Source organism: Macrosteles quadrilineatus, unplaced genomic scaffold (assembly GCF_028750875.1).
Source record: "Macrosteles quadrilineatus isolate MER2022 unplaced genomic scaffold, UCM_ALF_1.0 Scaffold_1__1_contigs__length_201487025, whole genome shotgun sequence".
Taxonomy (NCBI): domain Eukaryota; kingdom Metazoa; phylum Arthropoda; class Insecta; order Hemiptera; family Cicadellidae; genus Macrosteles; species Macrosteles quadrilineatus.
The window spans coordinates 73,694,488-73,718,690 of record NW_026542594.1 but is presented as its reverse complement, the minus strand read 5'-3'; the positions used below and the strand labels follow the sequence as shown (position 1 = coordinate 73,718,690).

The 24,203-nt window shown below is 35.1% G+C and overlaps 1 protein-coding gene across 8 annotated transcripts in view; it reads right to left on the bottom strand.

Moving 5' to 3' along the window:
- Positions 1-4,066: 4,066 nt before the first annotated feature.
- The window catches only part of LOC128983591 (ELMO domain-containing protein 3-like), a 127,663-nt gene continuing 107,526 nt past the window's right edge, over positions 4,067-24,203 (bottom strand). For 7 of the 8 annotated variants that reach the window (XM_054402930.1, XM_054402929.1, XM_054402927.1 and 4 more), the window contains exons 8-9: positions 9,757-9,874; positions 4,067-5,799 (exon numbers count right to left, since the gene is read on the bottom strand). In XM_054402930.1, coding sequence (XP_054258905.1) covers positions 9,801-9,874 — 74 coding nt within the window. In that variant the 3' untranslated portion in view covers positions 4,067-5,799; positions 9,757-9,800. The remainder of the gene's footprint in view (positions 5,800-9,756; positions 9,875-24,203) is intronic. The other variant, XM_054402932.1, reaches the window with a different exon arrangement.

Below are 24,203 nucleotides of genomic sequence, written 5' to 3'. Positions count from 1 at the left end.
ACTAATTGTAAAAGAAACAAAGTAAGGTTTTTTAGATGCGGAATGGTGTCTTGAACAACATATCAAAAGTCTACCAAAATCCACGCGGGGGAAGTCCGCCATATTGGCCGCCATCTTTGATTTTTCAAAAAATCTGAGACTTATGAGTATTATGGCTCTTGAACGACCAAATATCAACCGAATAAGGCAAACTAAGTGTCTATTTAATGTAGAATTAAACCAGCTTTTTGATTATGTATAACATGTAGACATTTGACAAGCCAAAATTTAGCAAATCCTAAAAAAACTTCGAAATAAACGGATTTTTTAATATTTTTTCTCTTTTGTCCCCTGAAACTAAATAATTACTCAATTAAACAGTTGATCAAATCAATAATAATTTAAAAAAAACATTCTAAGAGGCTTTTGATATATATATATATATATATATTTATTTATATATACCAATATATCATCAAAATTGTTTTAGCCAAACTTCAGTGAACCGGCTTTCTCATACTATGAACACTCAGCTCTTTTGCTGTTTAGAGGAAGTCATGAATAATGGTTGTTAGAACTAAAGAGCCAATATGTAAGTTTACTTAAACACATAATATAGTTTTACAATTGACAAAAGTAAATATTAACACGGGTTTCTTAAGTCAAAGTTGTTTATATCTGTAAATAAAAAAAAAAAAAAAAATACCGGCACTTATAACCCAGTAACCTTATTATAAAAAGCAAGGTCTACCTTTTTTTATGTTGTTTGTAATAGTGCCGAGGTGCTAAATCCAAATTTTTGGCCTCGGCGACCTTCCGGATCACCTCCAAAAAGCTTAAAAATCGGCGGAATTTCGCACCATTTTTACGTTTGTGTGATTTTGACCCTGAAGCATCACTTTTTCATAGAGAACAACCATAATCATGTTTTAAGTACATTAAATTACCTATCGTTTAAGACCAAAATGGTTAATACAGGCCTAATAGGTTTCAAGATATGACCCAGCAAACAACGGCTAAAATTATCAAATTTTGAACTTGTTTAAAGTTTGGCTACGTTAACCCCAAAGCATAATTTTTTTATTATTTTCCATTAAAACCACCATAATTACATTAAAACTACATTAAATTACTCACATTTTAAGAATAAAATGGTGATTATAGGCCCAACACATTGAGAGATATGCCTCTTCAAGGTTCCTAAAATCTTCCATAAATGATTGTATTTTAAGTTTCAAGCTATTTAATTTGGTCAAATTTTATTAAAGAGCCATAATAAGAAATAAACAATTTTTTTTCATTTCAACAATAGATTGTTTTATAAAAAAACTGTTACTGTAAAATGGAAACAAATCCATCATATCTATCTACATAGACACACACGCACATTATTACCATAAATGGTTCTCGTGGATAGAACACAGGCCTGTGTAGAACGGTATTTATTGTATTTGTATTGACACGTGAGCTGGTTGGAGAACACTGAGGGCGATGGCGTCTGTGATTTGGTGATCCTTGTACCTTTGGACATGAGCTCGTCTTATGGGGGTATCAGTTGAAGATTGACTTGAATGACTAAGTTGAGACGTTTGGATGTGTGCACTATAATTTAGTTTTTCAATCAATTGAGACAAGGGTAATGGTGAAAAAATATGTGTGAAGAAGTGCTTTAAATCTTCATCCGACTGCTTCAGGGCACATAACCTGTTAAACAATGTGAGGGGGCCAATAATCACCTTTATATTGCCATCAGTCACAGGATTAACTTCAGAAGAAATATATACTACTCTATTCTTCCTTTTGTATCTGACTTATTCATATTTTTGTCAAAAAACTCTTAACATCGTTTCCTTGTCAATATCTCTAGCCATTGACAGTTTCCCTCCAACAATTCCACTGCTTAAGAACATTATAACGCCAGTTTTAGGGAACGGAGGGTGACGTGACGAAGTTACCAGTCACACAGCTTCTCTGTATTCGCTTCAACTCGAGTGACTCGTGAGGGTCTCATCTCTACATGCTACTCAGTTGTATGTGCCTTAACATTGCAGAAGGCCTACTCCTCAACCTCAGCACTTATATTCTACAGATAAATTATATCATTCCTAATGTCCATGGGGTGAGCGCGGTGTCAGTTATACCACGGTTCCGACTCAAACCTACATAGCTTTTCATTAAGCAAATGAGCACCTGCTCTATAGTCATGTCCGTCCAAACATCTGTCTAGAACTTTTCAGAACGCACAATGGTGAAGAACCCGTTGGTGGTAAATAGTGGGTGTTTATTGAAATTCATCTTGTTTCCTAATTTCAACATATCCTGCAGGTACCGATGCAAAAACTTAGCATATAAGAAGTAATATGTAGCGTGGCAGAAGCGGCAGCAAAGTTAAAATCTGTTTTCACTGTTGCATCTTCATTCTTTCTATCAATTCCTCTTGATAGTATGTACATTTTAATTACAATAGATTTCTTCCATCAAAAAACTTATAATCTGTTGTTGAAATGAAATAAATTTGTTTATATTCTTAGTTTTTATAAGATTTCACCAAATTGAATAGCTTGAATCTTAAAATATAAACATTTATGGAAGATTTTATGAACCTTGAAGAGTCATATCTCTCAATGTGTTAGACCTATAATCACCATTTTGGTCTTATATTGTGAGTAATTTTATGTTGTTGTTTAAGTAATTATGGTTGTTTTAATGAAAAAATATGAGAAAGTTATGCTTTAGGGTTAACGTTAGCCAAACTTTAAACAAGTTCAAAATTTTATAGTTTTGGCCATTGTTTGCTGAGTCATATCTTGAAGACTATTAGGCCTGTAATAACCATTTTGGTCTTAAACGATAGGTAATTTAATGTACTTAAAAAATGATTATGGTTGTTCTTTATGAAAAAGTGATGCTTCAGGGTCAAAATCACACAAACGTAAAAATAGTGCGAAATTCCGATAATTTTTAAGCTTTTTGGAGGTGATCCGGAAGGTCGCCGAGGTCGAAAATTTGGATTTAGCACCTCGGCACTATTACAAACAGCATAAAAAAAGAAACCTACTACCTCATTTTATGCAAGGTAGACCTTGCTTTTTATAACAAGGTTACTGGGTTATAAGTGCTGGTATTTTTATATTTTTTTTTATTTACTGATATAAACAACTTTGACTTAAGAAACCCGTGTTAATATTTACTTTTGTCAATTGTAAAACTATATTATGTGTTTAAGTAAACTTACATATTGGCTCTTTAGTTCTAACAACCATTATTCATGACTTCCTCTAAACAGCAAAAGAGCTGAGTGTTCATAGTATGAGAAAGCCGGTTCACTGAAGTTTGGCTAAAACAATTTTGATGATATATTGGTATATATATATATATATATCAAAAGCCTCTTAGAATGTTTTTTTTAATTATTATTGATTTGATCAATTGTTTAATTGAGTAATTATTTAGTTTCAGGGGACGAAAGAGAAAAAATATTAAAAAATCAGTTTATTTCGAAGTTTTTTTAGGATTTGCTAAATTTTGGCTTTTCAAATGTCTACTTGTTATACATAATCAAAAAGCTGGTTTAATTCTACATTAAATAGACACTTTGTTTGCCTTATTCGGTTGATATTTGGTCGTTCAAGAGCCATAATACTCATAAGTCTCAGATTTTTTGAAAAATCAAAGATGGCGGCCAATATGGCGGACTTCCCCCGCGTGGATTTTGGTAGACTTTTGATATGTTGTTCAAGACACCATTCCGCATCTAAAAAACCTTACTTTGTTTCTTTTACAATTAGTTTGATGTTTTTCCTTAATTTGACTAGCCTATAACTAATTTTTGAATATCCAAAATTTCCAAATTGTTTCCGGTCACTCCCTTCACAACATCATTACTCTTCATTAAAGGTTGGCTGCTGACGCCCTCCTTAAGCAAGGATAGTATTGCCCCTGTATCCACTAATAAGGTAACCTCTTTATTTTCAATTATACCAATTACAGTAATAGTAACAGTTATTTAATATCAACATAACATTATAGACTTTCAGTCCTACATACTAATTCAAATTATGTTTTGGTTAAAATAAACAATACTAGATATAGCAAAGTGTTTATTTCAAAACATTACATCACATCACAATCAATACAAAAACGGACACAGATACAATTAATTAAGCTTATTGTAAATAAATAACAGATTTTATTTGTGACTAGATAAATTTAGGTTTTTATACCTAACTGTTATAACTCATTCAGAAAACAATTCAAATGTTATACCAATTCCTATGCAAATTAATCTTCTGACGTCATAGAGAAAGGTAACTCCCCTGCATCTTTCTTGCTAAATTATTGCTAATAATAGTAATATTGTGGCATCCATCAAAAATTAAAATAACTAACTTAATTAACTGTTTAATTAGATTATTAAAGTAGGCCTATGTTCATACCTTCATGTCAACAGTTCAACAAAGTAGTAGTCAAACTCACAACATTTTTCACCTATTCAGACACAAGTGATCTCCTTTTCAAGAAATGTTTCACTAAAATATCAGACTTGTCAATTAAATTTAAATAAATACACACATACGACATAACAAAAATCATTTCAAAGTGGGCCTACTATTAACCCGTCGCGGTACGGAGGCAGACTCTAACATGTTGTGATTTTGAACGCTACTTTGTTGAACTAAATGTAAAGGTATGTACCTTATAATACACTAATTAATTGATGACAGTGTACTCTGACAAAAATTTATGGTACAAACTAATTGAAGTAGACATTTCTGATTGATCAATAGAATCAAGCAAAATTGTTTCTTTTGAGTTGTAAAATTGAATCAAACATAGAACTGATGATTTCCGATTTATGGAAAGAAGCTTGCAAAATTGTTTCTTTTCATTTAAAAAGATACAAAAAATGTATTATTTTGTTTTAAGGCGTGTTTACACATTACGATAAAACATATAACTTTTCTGCAACGACAAATCACTGTGTTTTGTCGGATGTTGGGCCGTGCTGTTTAGACGTTTTGTCTTTTACAAACGCTCCGCTTCCATCTTTGAGATGAGCGTCTGGTCAACGATTCGTTTGAGTAGCCGTTTATACGCACCAACCTGTCGGTACGTCCTCAAGAAATTGATGGAGTTTTGCACCAACCTTTCAATCCGACTCTAATTCTGACAAGACAAATCGGAACAGACATGGAGGAATTGTGTCTTGTGGTTTACATGTTCCGATTTGCTTGCAACGATTTGTCTTTGCTGACAAAAGTCGTTATGCTTCATTGTAGTGTGTAAGCCCGCCTTAAAACAAAATAATACATTTTTTATACCTTTTTAAATGAAAAAAAAACAATTTTGCGACTGTAAAAAATGCCTAGCGTTATTGGCTCGGTCGTCAGAGAACCAGTTAGAATCAGCTGGTTGTAGGCAGTGAGTGGCTAAGCTACACAAGGCATCTTACTCCATTATACATCTCTTTAAGTTAAAAATTGCTTATGAACTGAGCATACTACACAGTGAATGTAAAGCAGTACTGGGGCCATATTCCAAGCATCACTTGCATAAATGTGATATAAAACAATCAAAATTGTTAAAGCAAATTGTTATAACAATAAAATAGCCATATCACAGGTTTATTACTATTCAAAATAAACTTAATTTCACAAATCACAACCATAAAAACCATAAATAATCACACTAGTAGATGAAGGCTTGGCAACAAAACTGCTTTGTTAAATGTCAGCAACTTGTAGCTTTGAGATTCCCTTAGGTTTGTATTTTTGTTCGTCAACGCCTTCTAAGTTCTGGGATAAGTCATACTGAATGTACCTAAAAACAAGTCCAGATTACAAATTGTCCTTAAAGTTATTTCAACAGATTTATCTTAATATTTGTAAACAAACAATTTCACAAAATTAATTTTTCCTACAGTCACCTGACAAAGTGGCCTTCGTTGCACTGATTATATAGCACAGAAAACTGCTAATTGCTGCATTTACTTACTTTTACCGCACTTTTTTCCGCACACCAGTATTCTAACCAAACAACACAAAACAGAGTGATTTTATTAGACTCGTAATATGTGTACGCTTTAAAATAAGTTGGCAACACTTAAAGATATTATGACTACGATCAGCTGGTGCAGCCTTTCCCATTTCGTTCAATGTTTGGATTTAACCTAACCTAAAAACGTGTTGAACAGTGTTTGAAAGACTAATTATTTATATGATTTATTTTATAGTAACTGTAGGAAAAATATAATGTCTAACGTAACGTGAGTGAAAACTGCCTTTGCTGCACTCGAGAAACTTTCCACACTCGGGTACGGCTTGTGTGTAAACATTTCTCTCGTGTGCAGCAAAGTGCCACTTATTCCTTCCGTGAGGCTAAAATTTACTGAATATTTTGCTACATTGTAACATTTAGCAAAGTACAAAATATTTGTTTTTAGCAAAAGCAAATGTTATTTGTTAGAAGAATTATTATGTTTAAATAATTAATCACTATGTTAACAATTTTTATTTTGGCCATACTGTGCGCAGCAAAAACAGCCGTTCTTAATGCATGTGGGTCTAAAGTAGTTTTTTTCTCTCTAGGGAGTAAAATTAGGTGTTGTCAACTCAGTTGTAAATTTTAATTGTGAACAATTACATGTATCGAAAATATGTACCTATCGATTGTTTAATTGTGGATATTTATAGGTACTCCCTGGTGTGGACTAATGCTCACACTAAAGGAGTACTACAACTATCAACAGTACTATCCCAGACCTATACCAGTACTATACTAGACCAATTCGTAAATTACTACTAGGCAAAATGTGGTTTGGATTCCACTATAAACTGTAGGTCCCTTAGTTGCCATTGGTTGTATAGGCTATTAATTAACAGTCCTATCTAAGGAACATGTCGGCCTAAGCTGTTGTCTAGTATTACTCAAGTTCGCCGCTAGAGCGCGTAAGCCTCGACCGGACTGTGATGAGAGGATTTGACTTCAAGACAGAATATTCCTTCGTAGACTGTCTTCGAAGTCACATCGTCGTTACACGTTACTTACACTTTACGCAGATCGTTGATTTATCACGAGGGTTAGCTAAATACTAGTTAGGCCCTTTTTACGTTTTACGTTATTTTTGTTTTATCATATGCATCCTTAACCTATTATACATTTTTGTTTTCTTAAAATCTCGATTCAAATTATCTAAATATAATAACTTAACTTGAGTCTTGACCGGCCAGTTCCTGCCTGCCAGTGACTAGCGTTGGCTGTCATTTGGTTTTATATTAATTAGTAACGAAATGATGATTAACCGGTTCGCTGAACGAATAATTATTGCATTAAATTATTTTAGTTATTCAATGTTTTTGATACCCCAAGACTCGTCGTCTGTTGTGACTTTGAATTAGGGTTAATAATTGCACGCATTTGAACAAAATTTTTTTTTTATGTAATATTTATAAACTGAAAATTGAAAGGTTAACATTGATCTACATTGTTTTATAATTAATGACAACAGATGATCATATACAGTATAAAGGATACTACAATCTCCCCCACTTATTTTGAACTCATTTTGAAACATAGTCTTTAAGGTAATCTGGAGCTTTATGAGTGCGGGTTGAACATCGTATTCGTGGTCGTGGTGATGGTGGTTGTAAGTTCTCTTCAGCTGGTAGTCTAATGACTAATTCTGGAACTTGTTGTCTTGATAATACAGGAACTTGCATTGGAACTTGCTGTTGCGGAAGTATGGGTATTTGCATTGGAACTTGTCGTGGAATTACGGGAACTTGATTAGGTGCTTCTTTAGATTCATTGAAACGAACCTTCTTTACTTGAGTTTTTCGGAGTTGGTCTAGATGACGTTTCAGTGTTCTTCCAGAATCTAACCTTATGATATAGTGAAGAGTCCCTAGTTTCTGTATAATCTCACCAAATGTCCATATATATTTATTATTTTGTGAATACTCCCTAATGAGAACTCTCTCCCCCACATTGAATGTTCAAACTCTTATCATCGAAGGTGGATTCTTTGTCGGATGGTAAGGTTGAAGAGCATCCAGCTTGATGCGGATTCTACGATGAAGATATCGTTCTGTAGGTAATTGTCACGTTGTGTTGTAGAGAGGAGTGGCACGGTATTGTTGAAGAATCTCTTGAACCTTTGTATGTATTTGACGATGATCCTCTTCTAGTGCTTTTAATCTTTGCTTCAAAGTCTGGATTGTTCTTTCAGCAAGACCATTTGTGGCTGCATGTCCAGATGCATTCAGTTTCTAGAAAATTCCATTGGATGAACAGTATTTCTTGAATTCTGAGCTAGTGAAGGTTTCAGAATTCGACCGCATCGAAAGGAAAGATCGCCAGACCCTAGGCGATTGAAATCTACTTTTGACTGAGAACGATAAGTATGACCATGGTTTGGTTTGTTACGGTAGTTTGCATGACTTCTCTGATGTTTTGTGCCTACATTTGAAAGTTTATTGATATCTACATCAGTTGGAATCGAATGCTGATGTTTGTTCAAAGCCTGGGTCTCCAATCGGGAAGCTTCCAACGCAGTAGCTTTGGTTAGAATGTCTTTGAATGAAGTAGTGTCTGATTGTAATAATTGTTCTAAAATCCAGTCATCTTTTAAGCCTCTTATGAATTGAGCTCTTAAAAATATATCTGAGACTGAAACTTGTTTTGTACATTCACACTGAACTGTAAATTCACATTCAGACAGGTCTTTTTTTAGTGAAGCTACGTACTCAGGAATTGATTGATTTACTTTTTGATAAGTATTTAAAAAGTAATGTTGTGAAACTACAACGTTTCTGTGTGCTGAAATCATGTCACTTAGTGATTTGACCAAAGTAGCAAAATCTAGGTCTTTGATAGGTTTTTCAGGTCCAATTAATGCTGAAAGATTATTGTACTGAACAGAGCCAATTGAAGCGCAAAGAAGTTGTGCTTTTTTCTTTTCATCTGAGATGTTTTTGACAGCAGGATAATTGTCAAAGCGTTCCAAATAGTTTTTAAATTTTTCCTTTTTCTGATCAAAATTTTCAAATGGTTGAATACTTACTAACGTATTACTCTGCTGTAATGGAGGTTGAAGTTGAAGTTTTTCTGTAATCTTCGTTGCAAGTGTAGCTGCAAGTGTGACTTGGCTCTCAGTGAATGCTTTCAGTAGTGCTGTAAATTGTTCTGCTCCATGTACAAAATCGAAATTTGGAAAATGTTTTAAATCCAAATAATGAGTAGAAATTTTGAAAAACTTTTTCTCGTCGCCAATTGCTGTGACTTTGAATTAGAGTTAATAATTGCACGCATTTGAACAAACTCTTTTATTGAATGTAATATTTATAAACTGAAAATTGAAATGTAAACATTGAACTACATTGTTTTATAATTAACTAGCCACCATACCCGTGCTTCGCAACGGGAAGAGAACACTTAAGAGAATAATTACTATTCCATAGATCTGCTTTATGTTGATAAGCTTTTAGTAATCCACTAAAAGTATTAACTTAAAATACTGGCTACTTTCGTTTCCCAGAGATTGTTTTTTGAGAAATAAACCATACGAATACAATAGGTTTTTATAATCATTTTGGATAAAAGAAAGTCAATAAGTTAATCAATTACGCACTTAAAATGAAAACTCTTTATTCACACACTATCAAAAATTATTTATTAAATGAAAAATAAAAACATAAACATAACTGTAAAAGAACAAGAGGAAAGTTTGTAGATAGGGAGAGCCTTAAATAATATACGTATATTATTTTGATGACTTACTTATAAAAAAGGAAGGCACTTTATTAGAAATCCAACTATATTCTTTAATGTTTGCTTAAAGCTGTTGGTAACTCACGAACCAATCTCCGGACATGCTTGTTACAATATCTCTCTGCATCTGCAAAACAAGGACACTGAAACTTATTAACATTACTGTGAGATTAGCTGTTTAAATACTCTTAGGATGTCAAGAATCAGGTCGGTTTCATATCTTGATATGCAGTTATAATTGCAAGTTAAATTACACATGTATTGGATTATAAAAGTTATTAATTGTGTAACCCAGCGGTTCCCTAAGTATGGGTGGTGACCCTGGTGGGTTGCACTGAGACCATAATTAAAAATGTTTTTTTTTTTGGGACTCCGGACTGGATGTACGTACAGTGTGCATTACAAGTTTTCAGAATATTCACTGTTTAATGTAATTGGCTTGTTTTAACTTTACACTAGGAATTTTAAATGCCAATTGTTCAGGAAACTTTTATTCCCAATTTCTATGTGTGGTTTTAAATAGTTTTTCGATGTTTTGGGTGTCAATAACGCTCAAAGTGTCAATAATATTGCGATAAAGGAAAATGTCTTCAATGATTTTGCGACCAAAATTTTACAATATTGCCGCAATATGCAAAGGGCCAATCTAGCCCATTATTTGGTTTTTGGTCGATTCTTTATGACGCGTAGATAAATGTGGTGTTACTACAAATGTGTACGAAGATTACGATGTCACCGTGATTGTTGAAGATGATGACCTTAGTGACGCGATTACAGAAAATAGTTAATATGGATTTGTGATAGATACTAAGGGGCAAGACCCTGGAATAAAATCTCGGCACATGCTTAGGCCATAAGGTGGCAGCCCCACCATAGCACTAGGAAGCTGTAGGCTGATAATCTGCACTTCTGAAAGCCTCTTATCACAGAAACAGAAAGAAGAGTAAACCGGACGGACATTTTGGCTAGGACCTTTGGCATGAAACAGGCTACAAGAGTTGGTTTTTGGAATGTCAGAAAACTCAAAGAGACAGGAGGAAAAATTAGACAATTAGAGAAGGAAATGGAAAATTACAAATTAGATATTCTTGGAGTCAGTGAAGTTAAATAGAAAGATTTTGGTGAGATACGTACAAACGGAGGAAGAACCTTTTTGTATTCAGGACAGGTTGGTGAAGAAGTTGAGAGTCAAAATGGAGTTGGACTGTTAATGACAAAAAGTGTGCAGAAGAGCATGCTCAAATGGGATCCAATCTCAGAGGTTGATGTGGGTTAAATTCAAAGGCAAGGTACGAAACATTACATTTTTTGTGTGCTATGCACCAACAGAACTGGCTGAACAAGACATAAAAGATTAATTTTATTCCAGTTTAACCCAAGTGAACTAAACAAAGCAAGCAGGAGAGACATAAAAATAATTATTGGAGACCTAAATGCTAAGGTCGGCAGTGAGAACGATGGCTTAGAAAATGTAATGGGAACACATGGGTTGGGAGAAAGAAATCAAAATGGAGAGATGTTCATTAATCTTTGTGCAGAACATGACTTGGTAATTGGAGGAACACTATTCCCGCACCCCGACTGCCACAAAGTTACCTGAGTTTCACCAGATCATATTACATAAAACCAAATAGACCAAATTGCTATCAGCACAAAATTCCAAAGCTCATTGTTAGACGTGAGAAACAAACGTGGAGCAGACATTGGGAGTGAGCATCACCTAGTATTGGCAATCTTGAGGATCAAGGTTTTAGTAAACATGGAAAAGCACCAATGCGTAAACAAAAAACTTGATATAGTAAAGCTAAAAATCCCAGCCATCAGAGAAAGTTTTAGCATCGAGTTAAGTAATAGATATCAAGTCCAAGCAAATAATGGTGCTCTAAATACTGGGGTTGAAGACACTTATTTAAAAAAACAGACACTTGGAAAAATGAAAGAGATGCTCTGCAAGAAACAAGGGAGAATATTTTGGGCTACAGGAACAATCAGAAGAAAGAGTGGATGACAGTAGAAACCTGGGATGAAGTGTTGAGTAGGGTGGGCTGAAAAAAATTGATTTTTTTTCAAAATTCTAATAGTGCGGAAAAGTTGCGACTCATGCAGACAACAAAAAAGAAAAAAAAATTATCAAAATCGGTTAACATTTTCCGGTTGCGCATAGGCCCTAAAATTTGAAAAAAAAATTGAAAAATCATGTTTTAAAAAAAAATTCTATTTTTTTAATTAATGTTTACGTAATGTAATAGTTTGTAACGTCTTCTGAATGAGCCTTAAAACATTGTGTTTTAGTTTGGTTTATATTAATTGATATCTTCCGGTCGCGCATAAATCTCACATTTCACCAAGATATTGGAAAATTACACATTTTCACGCATTTATTGAATTCGATAAATAATATTGATAATTAGTTTTTTATAAGTAATGACCATAGTAGGCCAACTTTTTTGTTGAAGATATAATATATTCATATTATAATGTCCATAATAATTATGTTAGAAAAGAACATATGATGTTTCCTTGGTAACAGAGTTTAGTTGTTTGTTATATTTTGATGAAGTAAGATGTATACACAAATCTAAATTTTTCATTCTATCAGTTTTACTATTAAATTAACTTAATTTTTGATCCACAAGACGCCTTGTTATTTTAGACGATATTTCCAACATGGTAGCAGAACAGAGTGGTTAAATTAATTGAGAAGAAGTTAATAGAATAGTGAATGATGAGTAATGAAAAACAGATTGAAAAATTAAGAGGGACTGAGAATTTCACAACATGGAAAATAGTCATGAAGGTAATCTTAGAATGTGAAGGAGTTTATGGAATTGTTAGTGGAGAATTCGGAAAACCAACAGCAGGTACACCAAATTATGACGAAAAATTGGTAAATTGGTCAAAAAATGATGCAAAAGCCAGAAAATATATTGTTTTATCCCTTGAGACGAATCCTCTACTTAGAGTAAGCAATTGCTCTACAGGAAAAGAGATGTGGGAGAAACTTGTCCACATTTATGATGTCAAGTCAACTGAAAATATTGACATATTGAGAAATAAGTTCCATAACATTTCTTGGGAACCTACCCTTGGGATGAATGGTCATCTGGAAAAGTTTGACGAAATCCAAAACCAATTAACAATATACGGTAAGCCTATTAATGAAGATGATTTGTGTGCTCGACTCCTTCAAACTCTACCAAAGGAATATGATCACATATATGTGACTTGGCACGACTCACAAAGGGAGGTGAAGACATGGGACATTCTACAGAAGAAATGTCTCAACTTTGAATTACGTCTAAAGGACAGAGACGAGATGGATGCAGCAGTAGCCATGGTTTCCAAAATAAAAGTAAGTTCTAAACAGCCAAAATATATGGGAGCCAAAAATGCCAAAAAGGGAGTCTTGCAAAAATTAGGAGCGATAAAATGTTTTTCATGTGGCAAAAATGGTCATCTATCTAAAAACTGTCGAACAGGTGTAGTTTGTTTTAAGTGTCACACAAAAGGACATAAATCAAATGAATGTGGGTACAATGTGAGATACAAAATGCTGCAATGATGACTCGATCAAATCTAGAGGTAGGCCTAATTGATAAGTCATTTTTCAGTGAATGTGACAACTGGCTTGTTGACAGTGGTGCTTCTCACCATGTGACAAACCGCAGGGACTGGTTCGCCACTTACAAACCATTTGATACTCCTAAAAAGATGGACAGTGCTCGCCAAGGTGTTCATATTCAGGCCTTGGGGTCAGGAAAAATAGACGTTATGGTTTTTGATGGTAAACAGTGGACTTACAGGTACTTCGAAGATGTTTGGTACTGTCCTGATGTTGCTTGTAACTTATTCTCTGTGAGGAAAGCAGGTGAAAAAGGCATTCACCAGACTGTGAAAAACAATGGTAAGTCATGGGTGTTTTCTCAAAATGGAACAATCATTGCTTTGGCTATATCTAATACAACTAATCAATTGTATAATATGGTTGTTAAAGTCATTCCACCAAAAGAAACATGTTTTATTTTGAAGAAAATAAATAATGATTTGCAGTCTTGGCATGAAATACTGGGGCACCAAGATCATAGATATGTTCACAATTTTTTAAAATCACGAGGTATTGATGTAAGATTTGATAAACCGTTTTGTGAGGGATGCGTGTTGGGGAAATATCAACGATCTCCATTTAAGGAACGGCAAGAAAAATCACATGAACCTGGACAGTTAATTTTTGCCGATGTGTGTGGGCCAATGGAAGAACCTGACTTACATGGTCATCGCTATTTTTTAGTTTTTAAAGATGATTTTTCCAGTTTTAGAGTGACTTTCCTTCTAAGGAAGAAAGATGAAGTTAAAGATAAATTGCCAGTGTATTGTGAGATTGTGAAGAATCAAGCTAAAACAACAATCAAAGAGCTGAGAACTGATGGTGGAAAGGAATTCAACAATAGAGATGTTAAAGAATTCGCTGGGAAAAATGGAATTCACCACTCTTTGACTTGTCCTTATACACCTCAACAGAATGGGGTTGCAGAAAGGGAAAATCGAATTTTGTGTGAAATGGCCAGGTCATGGATGACGTCAGCTCCTCACTTACTAAAAAGAATATGGGGAGAGGCTGTGCTTGCTGCAACACATACTCTCAATCGCACTGGACCAACAAAAATCAAGAACAAAACCCCAATTGAGATATTTTTAAAGGGTGAAACAGACTTCAAACATCTAAAGACTTTTGGAAGTGAGTGCTATGCTTGGATACCTCAACAAAAGAGGAAGAAATTTGATGCTAAGTCCAAAAAGGGTTATTTGGTTGGGTATAGTGACTGTGGATACCGAGTATATTTCTTAGATAAGAACAAAGCTGAAGTGTGCCGTGATGTAAAATTCAATCCTGAGTTTTGTCAAAATAACGATGATAAACACTACTTTAACATTGAAGAGAGTAGCAATGATATTGACAGGCAATCAATTCTAAATGATGAGACCAGAAATCAGCTTGTTGACAGTAATCAGGACAATATATTCCATGAAGAAGAGCAAGATATTGTGTATCCAGGAACCAATGATACTGATGAGCAAGACATGTTGTGTCCTAGTGATGATAACGCTATTCCAGGTGATATATTACAAGAGGAGACTTATAACCTGAGAAAACGTGATGGAATAAAAATACCTATGAGATATAGAGATGATTCTGTCATGTGTGTCAGTGACAGAGATAAAAATGAGCTTTTAGCTTCTGCAATACTTACAAACGAAGTACCGGAAAATTATGATGAAGCAATTAGATCTGAGCATGCCATCGATTGGAAATCTGCTATGGATGAAGAAATAAATTCATTAATAAAAAATAAAACTTATGATTTGGTTGATCTACCAAAAGGAAGAAAAGTCATCGATAATCGCTGGGTATTTACACTGAAAACAAATTCTGAGAACGAAATCATTCGTTACAAGGCGCGTTTGGTCGCAAAAGGATTTACTCAGCGTCCTGGTATTGATTATGGTGACACTTTCAGCCCTGTAGCTCGGTTTGAGACGATGCGAACTATGTTAGGCTATTCAGTTCAATACAATCTTACTATCAAGCAGTTTGATGTTAAAACAGCATTTTTGAATGGCAATCTTGAAGAGACTGTTTATATGAGACAACCATGTGGATATGAAGACGGAACTAATCGTGTATGCCATTTGAAAAGAAGTATTTATGGATTGAAACAAGCATCAAAGTGTTGGTACAAGTGTTTGATTGAATTCTTGTTGAAATGTAATCTGAAAGAGAGTAATTTTGATCCTTGTTTGTTTAGTGGAGATAACTTGTTTGTATTTTTTCATGTAGATGATGGGATGATAATTGGCCAGGAGACAGCAGTTGGAGGTTTAGTAACAAAGCTAAAATCAAGATTTGAAATTGTTGTACATGAAGCTGGCTATTTTTTAGGTTTACAAATCAAAAGAAACGGGGACTACTTACATATTAATCAGACTGGCTACATCAACAAGATCCTCGAGAAGTACGGCATGACAGATGCTAAACCTTTGCTACTACCCATTGAACCTGGATGGACTTCTGGAGATTCTCCACTGGTAACGGATGCCACAAACTACCGTCAAATGGTTGGAAGTCTATTATACTTAGAATCTGCGACTCGTCCTGATATATCTTTTGCAGTTGGGATTGCATCAAGAGCACAAGATAAACCAACTCAAGCTCACATAGGTTTGGTGAAGAGAATATTGAGGTATCTAAAAGGAACAACAACTCATGGAATTGCTTTTGAGAAAAGCAGAAACAATTCTATTGAAGCTTTTAGTGATGCCGACTTTGCTGGAGATAAGGAAACTAGACGATCAACAAGCGGGATACTTGTAAAGCTTATTGGTGGACCAGTTATTTGGAAGTGTAAGCTTCAACGGTGTGTTTCCCAATCTTCAATGGAAGCAGAATATGTTGCTGCTAGCGAGACCTGTAAATCCCTTGTATGGTTAGATCGTCTTGTGAAAGAGATTGGCGCAATTGAAGAAAAGTCTATTCCTATACTACATGTGGACAATCAAAGTGCGATTAAACTTATGAACAATCCAATGTTCCACGATCGCTCTAAACATATTGAGACGAGATACCATTATGTTCGACAGTTGGTCTCTGGGAAACAGATCACTGTCAGATACATTCCAACAGAAGAACAAACCGCTGATATTTTAACAAAGGGCCTATCATCATTGAAACATGTTAAAATGAAAACTTTCATTGGGATGGTGACCTCTTAACCAAAAACTTACTTTTCTAAAATGTTTTATGGACATTACGGGGGTGTGTTGAAGATATAATATAGTCATATTATAATGTCCATAATAATTATGTTAGAAAAGAACATATGATGTTTCCTTGGTAACAGAGTTTAGTTGTTTGTTATATTTTGATGAAGTAAGATGTATACACAAATCTAAATTTTTCATTCTATCAGTTTTACTATTAAATTCACTTAATTTTTGATCCACAAGACGCCTTGTTATTTTAGACGATATTTCCAACATTTTTCAATGGAACTGGTCGTGAGTCACTTGTCTAGCCGGGTTGAACGACCTCTCCCCTCCATTCCACCCCCCCTACATTCCTAAGATCACGCCACGCGTCTCCCTCCCCTTATAGTTTTGTCAGTCTGCATCTGTCAGTTGTGATTGCAGTGTCCCACTGTTTAGTTAAATATCAGTTTTTTGTTTTGCAACTGTTTTGGTGTTTTGTGTATCGTATTGCTGTGTGTTACTGTTGACATGACTGTGTGAATATCGATGCAATTACGTCATGGCTCTGCCGAAGAAAGTGATAACAAGACAGACATTCGACTGCCCCATTTTTGGTACTCCAAAAGATCTCCCAACAAACAAGCTACCTACGGGCGAGGAAATCATTCGGGGATATTCTCAAGAAAAGTTTAATCTAGCATTAAGAATTAATAATAAGAGCGTGAGTTTCAAACAGGTTACCAGTACAGTAACTAACAAAGTAATTAGCTTATATGAAAAAGCATCTATCCCTACAGTTACAGAGACGAGAATTACGCAGCTCATAACTGCATTGCATGATAAGTATTGTGGCCTGAGGAAATCATATACACAGGGCAAAAACAATGCTTCTTTTAAAAAACGTGTTGATGATTTTAAACAAAAGTGCTCACTTCTTACTGATGTAGCAGCCTGCAAATGCCCAATCGCTGTTGAATGCACTTGCGAAAAAGTCCCAGATCTGTGCCAGTGCAAAGTCACTATTGATTGCAGTTGTGAAAAATCAAAGAAAATACCCCCAATTGAACTAAAATTTGTATACTTAATGCGAAAGTACGGATTAGGGAAAATTGGCCTGGTGGACATTAATGAAACAAACAAGCGTAAGAAAGCATTGGAAAGGTAAGAAAGCATTGGAAAGGTAAGAAAGCATTGGAAAGGAAGTCAAGAGACAGTCATGAGAGTTATGTAGAAGAAGTTGCAAAGCCTTCGTCCTCAGATACTGTTTTAAAATTAGTCGAAACTGAAGAAATACGTTGTCCTTCAAGTTTGGACTCAGACACAGGCAGTGATAACGACCAAGATTTTACAGTTCAAACAAAAAAAGCTTCAAAACCCATTTGGCAGATGAGAGTTCAGTTGAAATCCACTGCAATTATAAGCAACCGTTATGGCGTTTCCGATCGTGCCACTGCAGCGATCGCATCAAGTGTTTTGCATGACTTTGGCGTTATCAGTAATTCCGATTCCACGCATGTTGTAGATAAGAGCAAAATAAGACGTGAAAAGCAAACTGTTATGGCTGAATTGTGTGGTAAGTCTGACTCACCTCCACTGTTAGGTCTATATTTAGATGGACGAAAAGACAACACGTTGGTGATTAAGCAAGCTCATTCTGAGACGTGCGAGTTGACGGTTTAGGTCTTCTATTACATATAAGTTTTTTTTTTAAGGCGGAAGTGTCCGCTTGTTTCATTCGCAGGTCGTTGAGCTTCTAGAAGGTTCTCGAACGTTCCAGTTTTCTCGTCAATTTCCGGTTTCGTGGGGCCGTTTTGGGTTGTCGGCTACGGCCAGTCTTCTTGGGTTACGTCAACGACTCGCCACCTTTTCTCCGTATTGTGGATTTTGGTTAGTGGTAATGCCAGTTACTATGTGGTCTTCAAGTTTTGTTCGTTGTTTCATCAAAGGGGCGAGCTACTAAAATGTCGCCGTGAAATGAATTATGTTGGGTAAGTGATTTTCATCGTTAATTAATCAATTGAGTTAGTTTTTTCTGTTGCTCCACACACTGGCAGGATTACCACGTGTGGCCACAATGTTAAAGTTTTTATTTTCAGTTGTGGTAAGTTTGTTCAAGTATTTTATTGTGACTGACACATTATCTATTAATAAATAATGTGTCAGTATTTTCTTTTGTAACTTAGCCTAGTTAGATTTTATTTCAGTTTTCTTGACCGGCCTAGTGGGCACAATTGGTTAATCTTTGTCTCTAAATTTTACTGATTCGGCCTCTCATTCTAAATTTGCCCCTAGTGCTTAAGTTAGGTTCTGATATAAATTTAAAAATATTTCATTTGAAATCTTGTCTATTTTGACTTTGTAAATCATCATGTCACGACTTACGCTCGATCGTTAATCGTTCAACTGTTTAAGGTGAACTATTCACCCATTTTGTAGGCCTAACCTTTCAATATCATTTTGTCATTTCTATGTAGGTACTTGAATTTATTAATTTTGTAACCAGCAAATATTGAGTAGGCTACTTTGAATGGTTTGTAATGATACTTGTGTATATATTTTGACTGAAATTAAATGGTATTTTGTTATTTCTGTGTTGTTTAATTACCTCCGGAGCTTTGTGACTGCTTATGGCGGTTGGGCAGCCATGGGTCGAACCTGGTTAGGTTAGGTTAAGGGTCTAGTGTGTTTCAATTCAAAAAGGTTTCGTAGAACTATTAAGGAAGAGCATTACTCACTGAATCAAGAACCCGGCTCACACTCTACGTTGGCCACGTCACTCCAAGTTCTGGAAGCTCTGAAGATATTGTCAAGTCTGTAATTTCTTACCTGTCTGAGCGTGATATTTCTCTTGAAGATCTCATTGTCATCGGATGTGATGGTACTGCTGTCAATACCGGATGGAAGACTGGACTAGTACGCCGAGTTGAACTTTATTTAACAAAACCTGTACAATGGGCTATCTGCCTCCTCCATTTCAATGAGTTGCCATTTCGCCATTTGTTTGAGTACCTGGATGGCAAGACAACGGGGCCAATTGGTGAAAAGTTAGTTTCCTGCCAAAAACTGCCGGTGGTTAACTTCCAGAGAATTGATTGTCAGATTCCACAGATAGACAAAAACGTGCTCAGCAAAGATCAGCAATACCTACTTGATATTTCAAAAGCGATAGTATCAGGAACCTGTAAAGAAGATTTGGCTGAACGGGATCCTTGGCACTTATCACATTCAAGGTGGTTGACAAAAGCCAATCGAACTCTCAGATTGTATGTAAGTGAGGAAAACCCTTCCCCTGAACTTCAAGATCTAGTTTTGTTTATACTAAAATCGTACATGCCACTATGGTTTGCCATAAAAACTAGTAAAAACTTCACAGACGGTCCAAAACTTGTTTACCAGGCAATACAATCAACAAGGTATTTGCCAAAACCTTTGATTGATGTCATAGACCCTGTAATTGAAAGGAACAGGTTTTTCGCCCACCCAGAACATCTCCTATTATCAATGACTCAAGATAACAGGAAACACGTACGAGAGCTTGGACTTCGGAGAGTTCTAAAAGCAAGGCAGAGGGACACCAGAAGGAAGAGGATAAGAACATTTACTCCACCAAAAATAAATTTCAGCGCACAAGAATACACAGAAATTATTAACTGGATGGAATGTGACCTATCCTCGCCCCCATTGTTAAGAAATATAAGTGATGATGAGATCAGATCACAGATGGAGAACAAATCAATTCCTGACTGGAACATTCCTTTCGCGCAATTCCCAGTTCATACACAGGCTGTTGAACGTTGCGTGAAGCTCGTCACGGAAGCCTCTGGAAACATCTGTGGAGCTGAATCCCGAGACGGATTTATAAGAACCACTCTGCTGTCCAGATCGTCAATGCCTAACTTCGCCAGCAAATCGGACTTCAAAGTACTGTCGGCTACAACATAGAAAATAATCCACTGGACTGATGGATTCAATTGAGATAGACTATTTATTCAGTGTGCTTTATTCTATATTCTATTGTTATATTCTATTGTTCTATTGTCTATTTCTATTGTTAAATACCAGTCTGTACCTTTGATACTTCCTTTTAAATACAGAAAAAGTCAAAAAGTATCATTTTCGTATAACTTTTATTACCCATATTGTCATAAGCCTAGTCATAAAAAAGAGGAATTTTCAATATTTTGATAAGTTTTGGAACTAATGCGCGACCGGAAGATATCAACTGATCTAAACCAAACTAAAACACATTGTTTTTAGGCTCAATCAGAAGACGTAACAAACTATTACAATACAAAAACGTTAATTTTAAAAATTAGAATTTTTTTTTTAATCAAATTTTTCAATTTTTTTTCAAACTTTAGGGCCTATGCGCGACCGGAAAATGTTAACCGATTTTGATAATATTTTTTTCTTTTTTTTTGTCTGTATGACTCGCAACTTTTCCGCACTATTAGAACTTTGAAAAAAAAAAATCGATTTTTTTTAGCCCACCCTAGTGTTGAGAAGGAAGACTTTAAAACAAAAATATGACAGCTCCAAAACTACAGTACAGAAGCAGATTGTATTCCAAGAATATTCAGAGGCAAATCGAAATGTGAAAAGATATGTATGTAGACAAAGGAAGGTGGGTAGATGAATTAGCACAAGAAGCAGATGACACAGCTAGGCAAGGCAACAGCAAAAAACTTAACGGCATCACTAGGAAACTGTCAATAAAAAGATTTTCCAGGGAGAAACCAGTAGAAGATAAAAATGGACACATGTTGATAAATGAAAATGATTAATTGAACAGATGGCAGGAGCACTTCAGTGAGTTGCTGGGTAGAGTGACATACATCAAGAGGAATTCGTACCACCTCTCCCAGCACAGGCCGATCAAGACATAAATCTTGGAAGTCGCAAACTTGAGGAAATCAAAAATGCCCTTAAAAGCATGCAAAATAGTAAAGCCCCTGGACCGTACAAAATCCCAGCAGGACTGCTGAAAACTAGTGATGCCGCTGCAAATGACATACATCCACCAATCAAACAGATCTGGCATGAGGAAAAAGTAACAAATGAGTGGAAGCAGGGTACCATTGTGAAAATACCAAAAAAAGGAGATGTCACTCAGTGCAGTAATTAGAGAGGCATTACACTCTTTTTGGTCCCAAGCAAGGTTTTAGCTAGGATTATTTTAAACCGCATTCAAGAGTCTGTTGAAAAGAAGTTAAGGAAGGAACAGGCAGGCTTCCGTTCAGCAAGAAGTTGTGTTCACTTGATCAATACTCTCAGCATCCTCCTAGAACAGTGTAAAGAGTTTCAAGCTACTTTACCTTACGTGGACTTTGAGAAGGCATTCAACACAATAAAAAATAAGGTGCTGTGGCATGACCTACAAGAGTTATGGGATTCCGTGTAAAATTAGAAAATTATAAAGGACATGTACCATGGGTATGAATGCCGAGTGTTGCACCAGGGGGAAATTAACTGGAGCAATCCCAGTGAATGCAAGTGTTCAACAGGGCTTCATCCTGTCGCCAATCTTGTTCCTTTTGGTGTTGGACTCAGTGATGAGGAAAGCTACAAGTAACAGGAGAAGGGGAGTGCAATGGGGGCTGAGAGAGCGACTGGAGGATCTTGACTTTGCTGATGATATGTTTTAGGGGTGTGCGATGCATCGAAATTTCGATTCGATTCGATACATCGAATCGCGATTCGATTCAGTGGTGGTCAAAAAACGATTCGATTCATGAGGGAGTCAGTATCCATATACGAAAAACGCCTGCAGAAAGTCAATGCAATACCCGCAATACAGGAGCGCGTTGCTGTTGCGTTTCCTTTACGAAGGAGTTCTTATTTAATACATTCTTTGCATTAAATATAGCTTTAATTGTTTTCTATTTTTTTGTTTTGACACTGTAAATGATGAGAGGTTTTGTTTTTTGTCTTGATGTAAGCAGTGTAAAAATATTTTACTACTGTAAACCTAGCCAAAACAAGATAGGTTACTCTAAAATCATTTTAAAAATAAGTCTGAAAAATTGTTACTTAATACTTAACTAGTAAGATTAATGTTATATACTGATACATTTGGTATTTTTGTTAGGGGTCTGCCCCGAATTTTTGTTCGGGCAAAAGAAAAAAAAAAGAATCATTTATTTCCAAAGAAACACTCTTATATTATTATATCTATTATTACAGAGGAATTAAAATGTTCAAATGAGAATTAAAGATTAAGTTGGCTCACGACCTTTAAGAATAAAGACACAACAGAGCAATTGCCATTTGCCGCACTGCCACTAGCCAGAGCCAGTCTAGTCGTCTACTGACAAGAGTGAAAAGACAAAAGCCGTGAAGCAACACTAACAGTGCAAAGACAACAAAGTCAAAAGAATAGAAAGACTATTTATCCAGACATACTACTGTAGTTTAATCATGTATTGTTTATTCTATACCTAATTAAAAATATATTTTAGTATTTTACATAATAAATTATAAACAAAAGAAATATCTGATATAGTGAACAGATCTGTATCTTGGTTAGATGGGGTTAAAAAAATATATTTCTAAGATCCAATACAATATTTACAACAACTCACAAATTACAATGAATTAATTTCTTTGAAAATTATCTGTGAGTTTTGTGTTTTTGAATAAAGAAATATATTTTTTGTCTCTACTTCCTTGCTTTATCACTTGCATTTTGTCAGCAATTGAAGAAACTGGGTAGCAACCGCGGGTGGTGTAAGAGGGGAGGGGGAGGGTCTATGACCTTGAATGCACACATCGTTGCCCGGGCCTGGCTGGTGAGAGTGATTCGTGATTCATTGTTTTTGTTGTCATACTACTACCCTTCCTTCAGAGAAAAAGAACCTGCTGTTCCAAAAACATTGAGGGTAGTTTAAAAACATTGACCTGTGTTGCCAAGGGCACTAGAAGTTAGCATTTAACTTTCTTATCTCTTGATTTAATATTATGTTAATCTTCTATATATTATTTAAGAGTTACTTTTCGGGTACCTAATTAATTGTGATATTGTTTGGCTTTATTTTATGGATTTTTAATTCTTTTCATTCATTAGCTATCAAAATCAGTTGTTTTAGGATTTTAATCTCTTGCAGTGGTAGGTCTATACTTCTGTATGACATGATATGCATTTTTTATAGTCCTTAATACCATAATAATTAATACCATAAACAATGTTTGTGTGTTATTTACTGTTTTTGAGTTTTATAGTAAATTAGTTTACACAATATCTTTTCTTCAATGAGTTCTCCACTTGTCATGTTGCTTAGCCTATTACTATTTTAGGCCCTATAAAAAATAATGCCTATGTAAAGCTGTAGGCCTACTGATGCCAATAATAGATAATTCTTAATTATGATGATGTAACAAATAATGTAAGTGTGAGGTTATTATACTAAGGAGGTTAGGAGGCAGGGAATGAATGATACATATTGCATGGTGGAAACATTATTTTTATTTTCTTCTTGCTTGCAGTCCTGAAGCCGGTCCACAGGCCCTAAACTTGTGATATGTAAATGTATTTCTTAATGGTCTTTTTATATTAAGTTCCATTCAAATTTGTTGTAATTTAGCTACCGGTACCTATTTAGTTATTTAAACAGTTATTAAAATGAGAATGAATGTCTTGATAAAAAAAATATTTTCTTCTTTCTTGCAGTTGAGCCAATTCCAAGTAAAATTATGAAATAGGCAAGTAAAGCAGC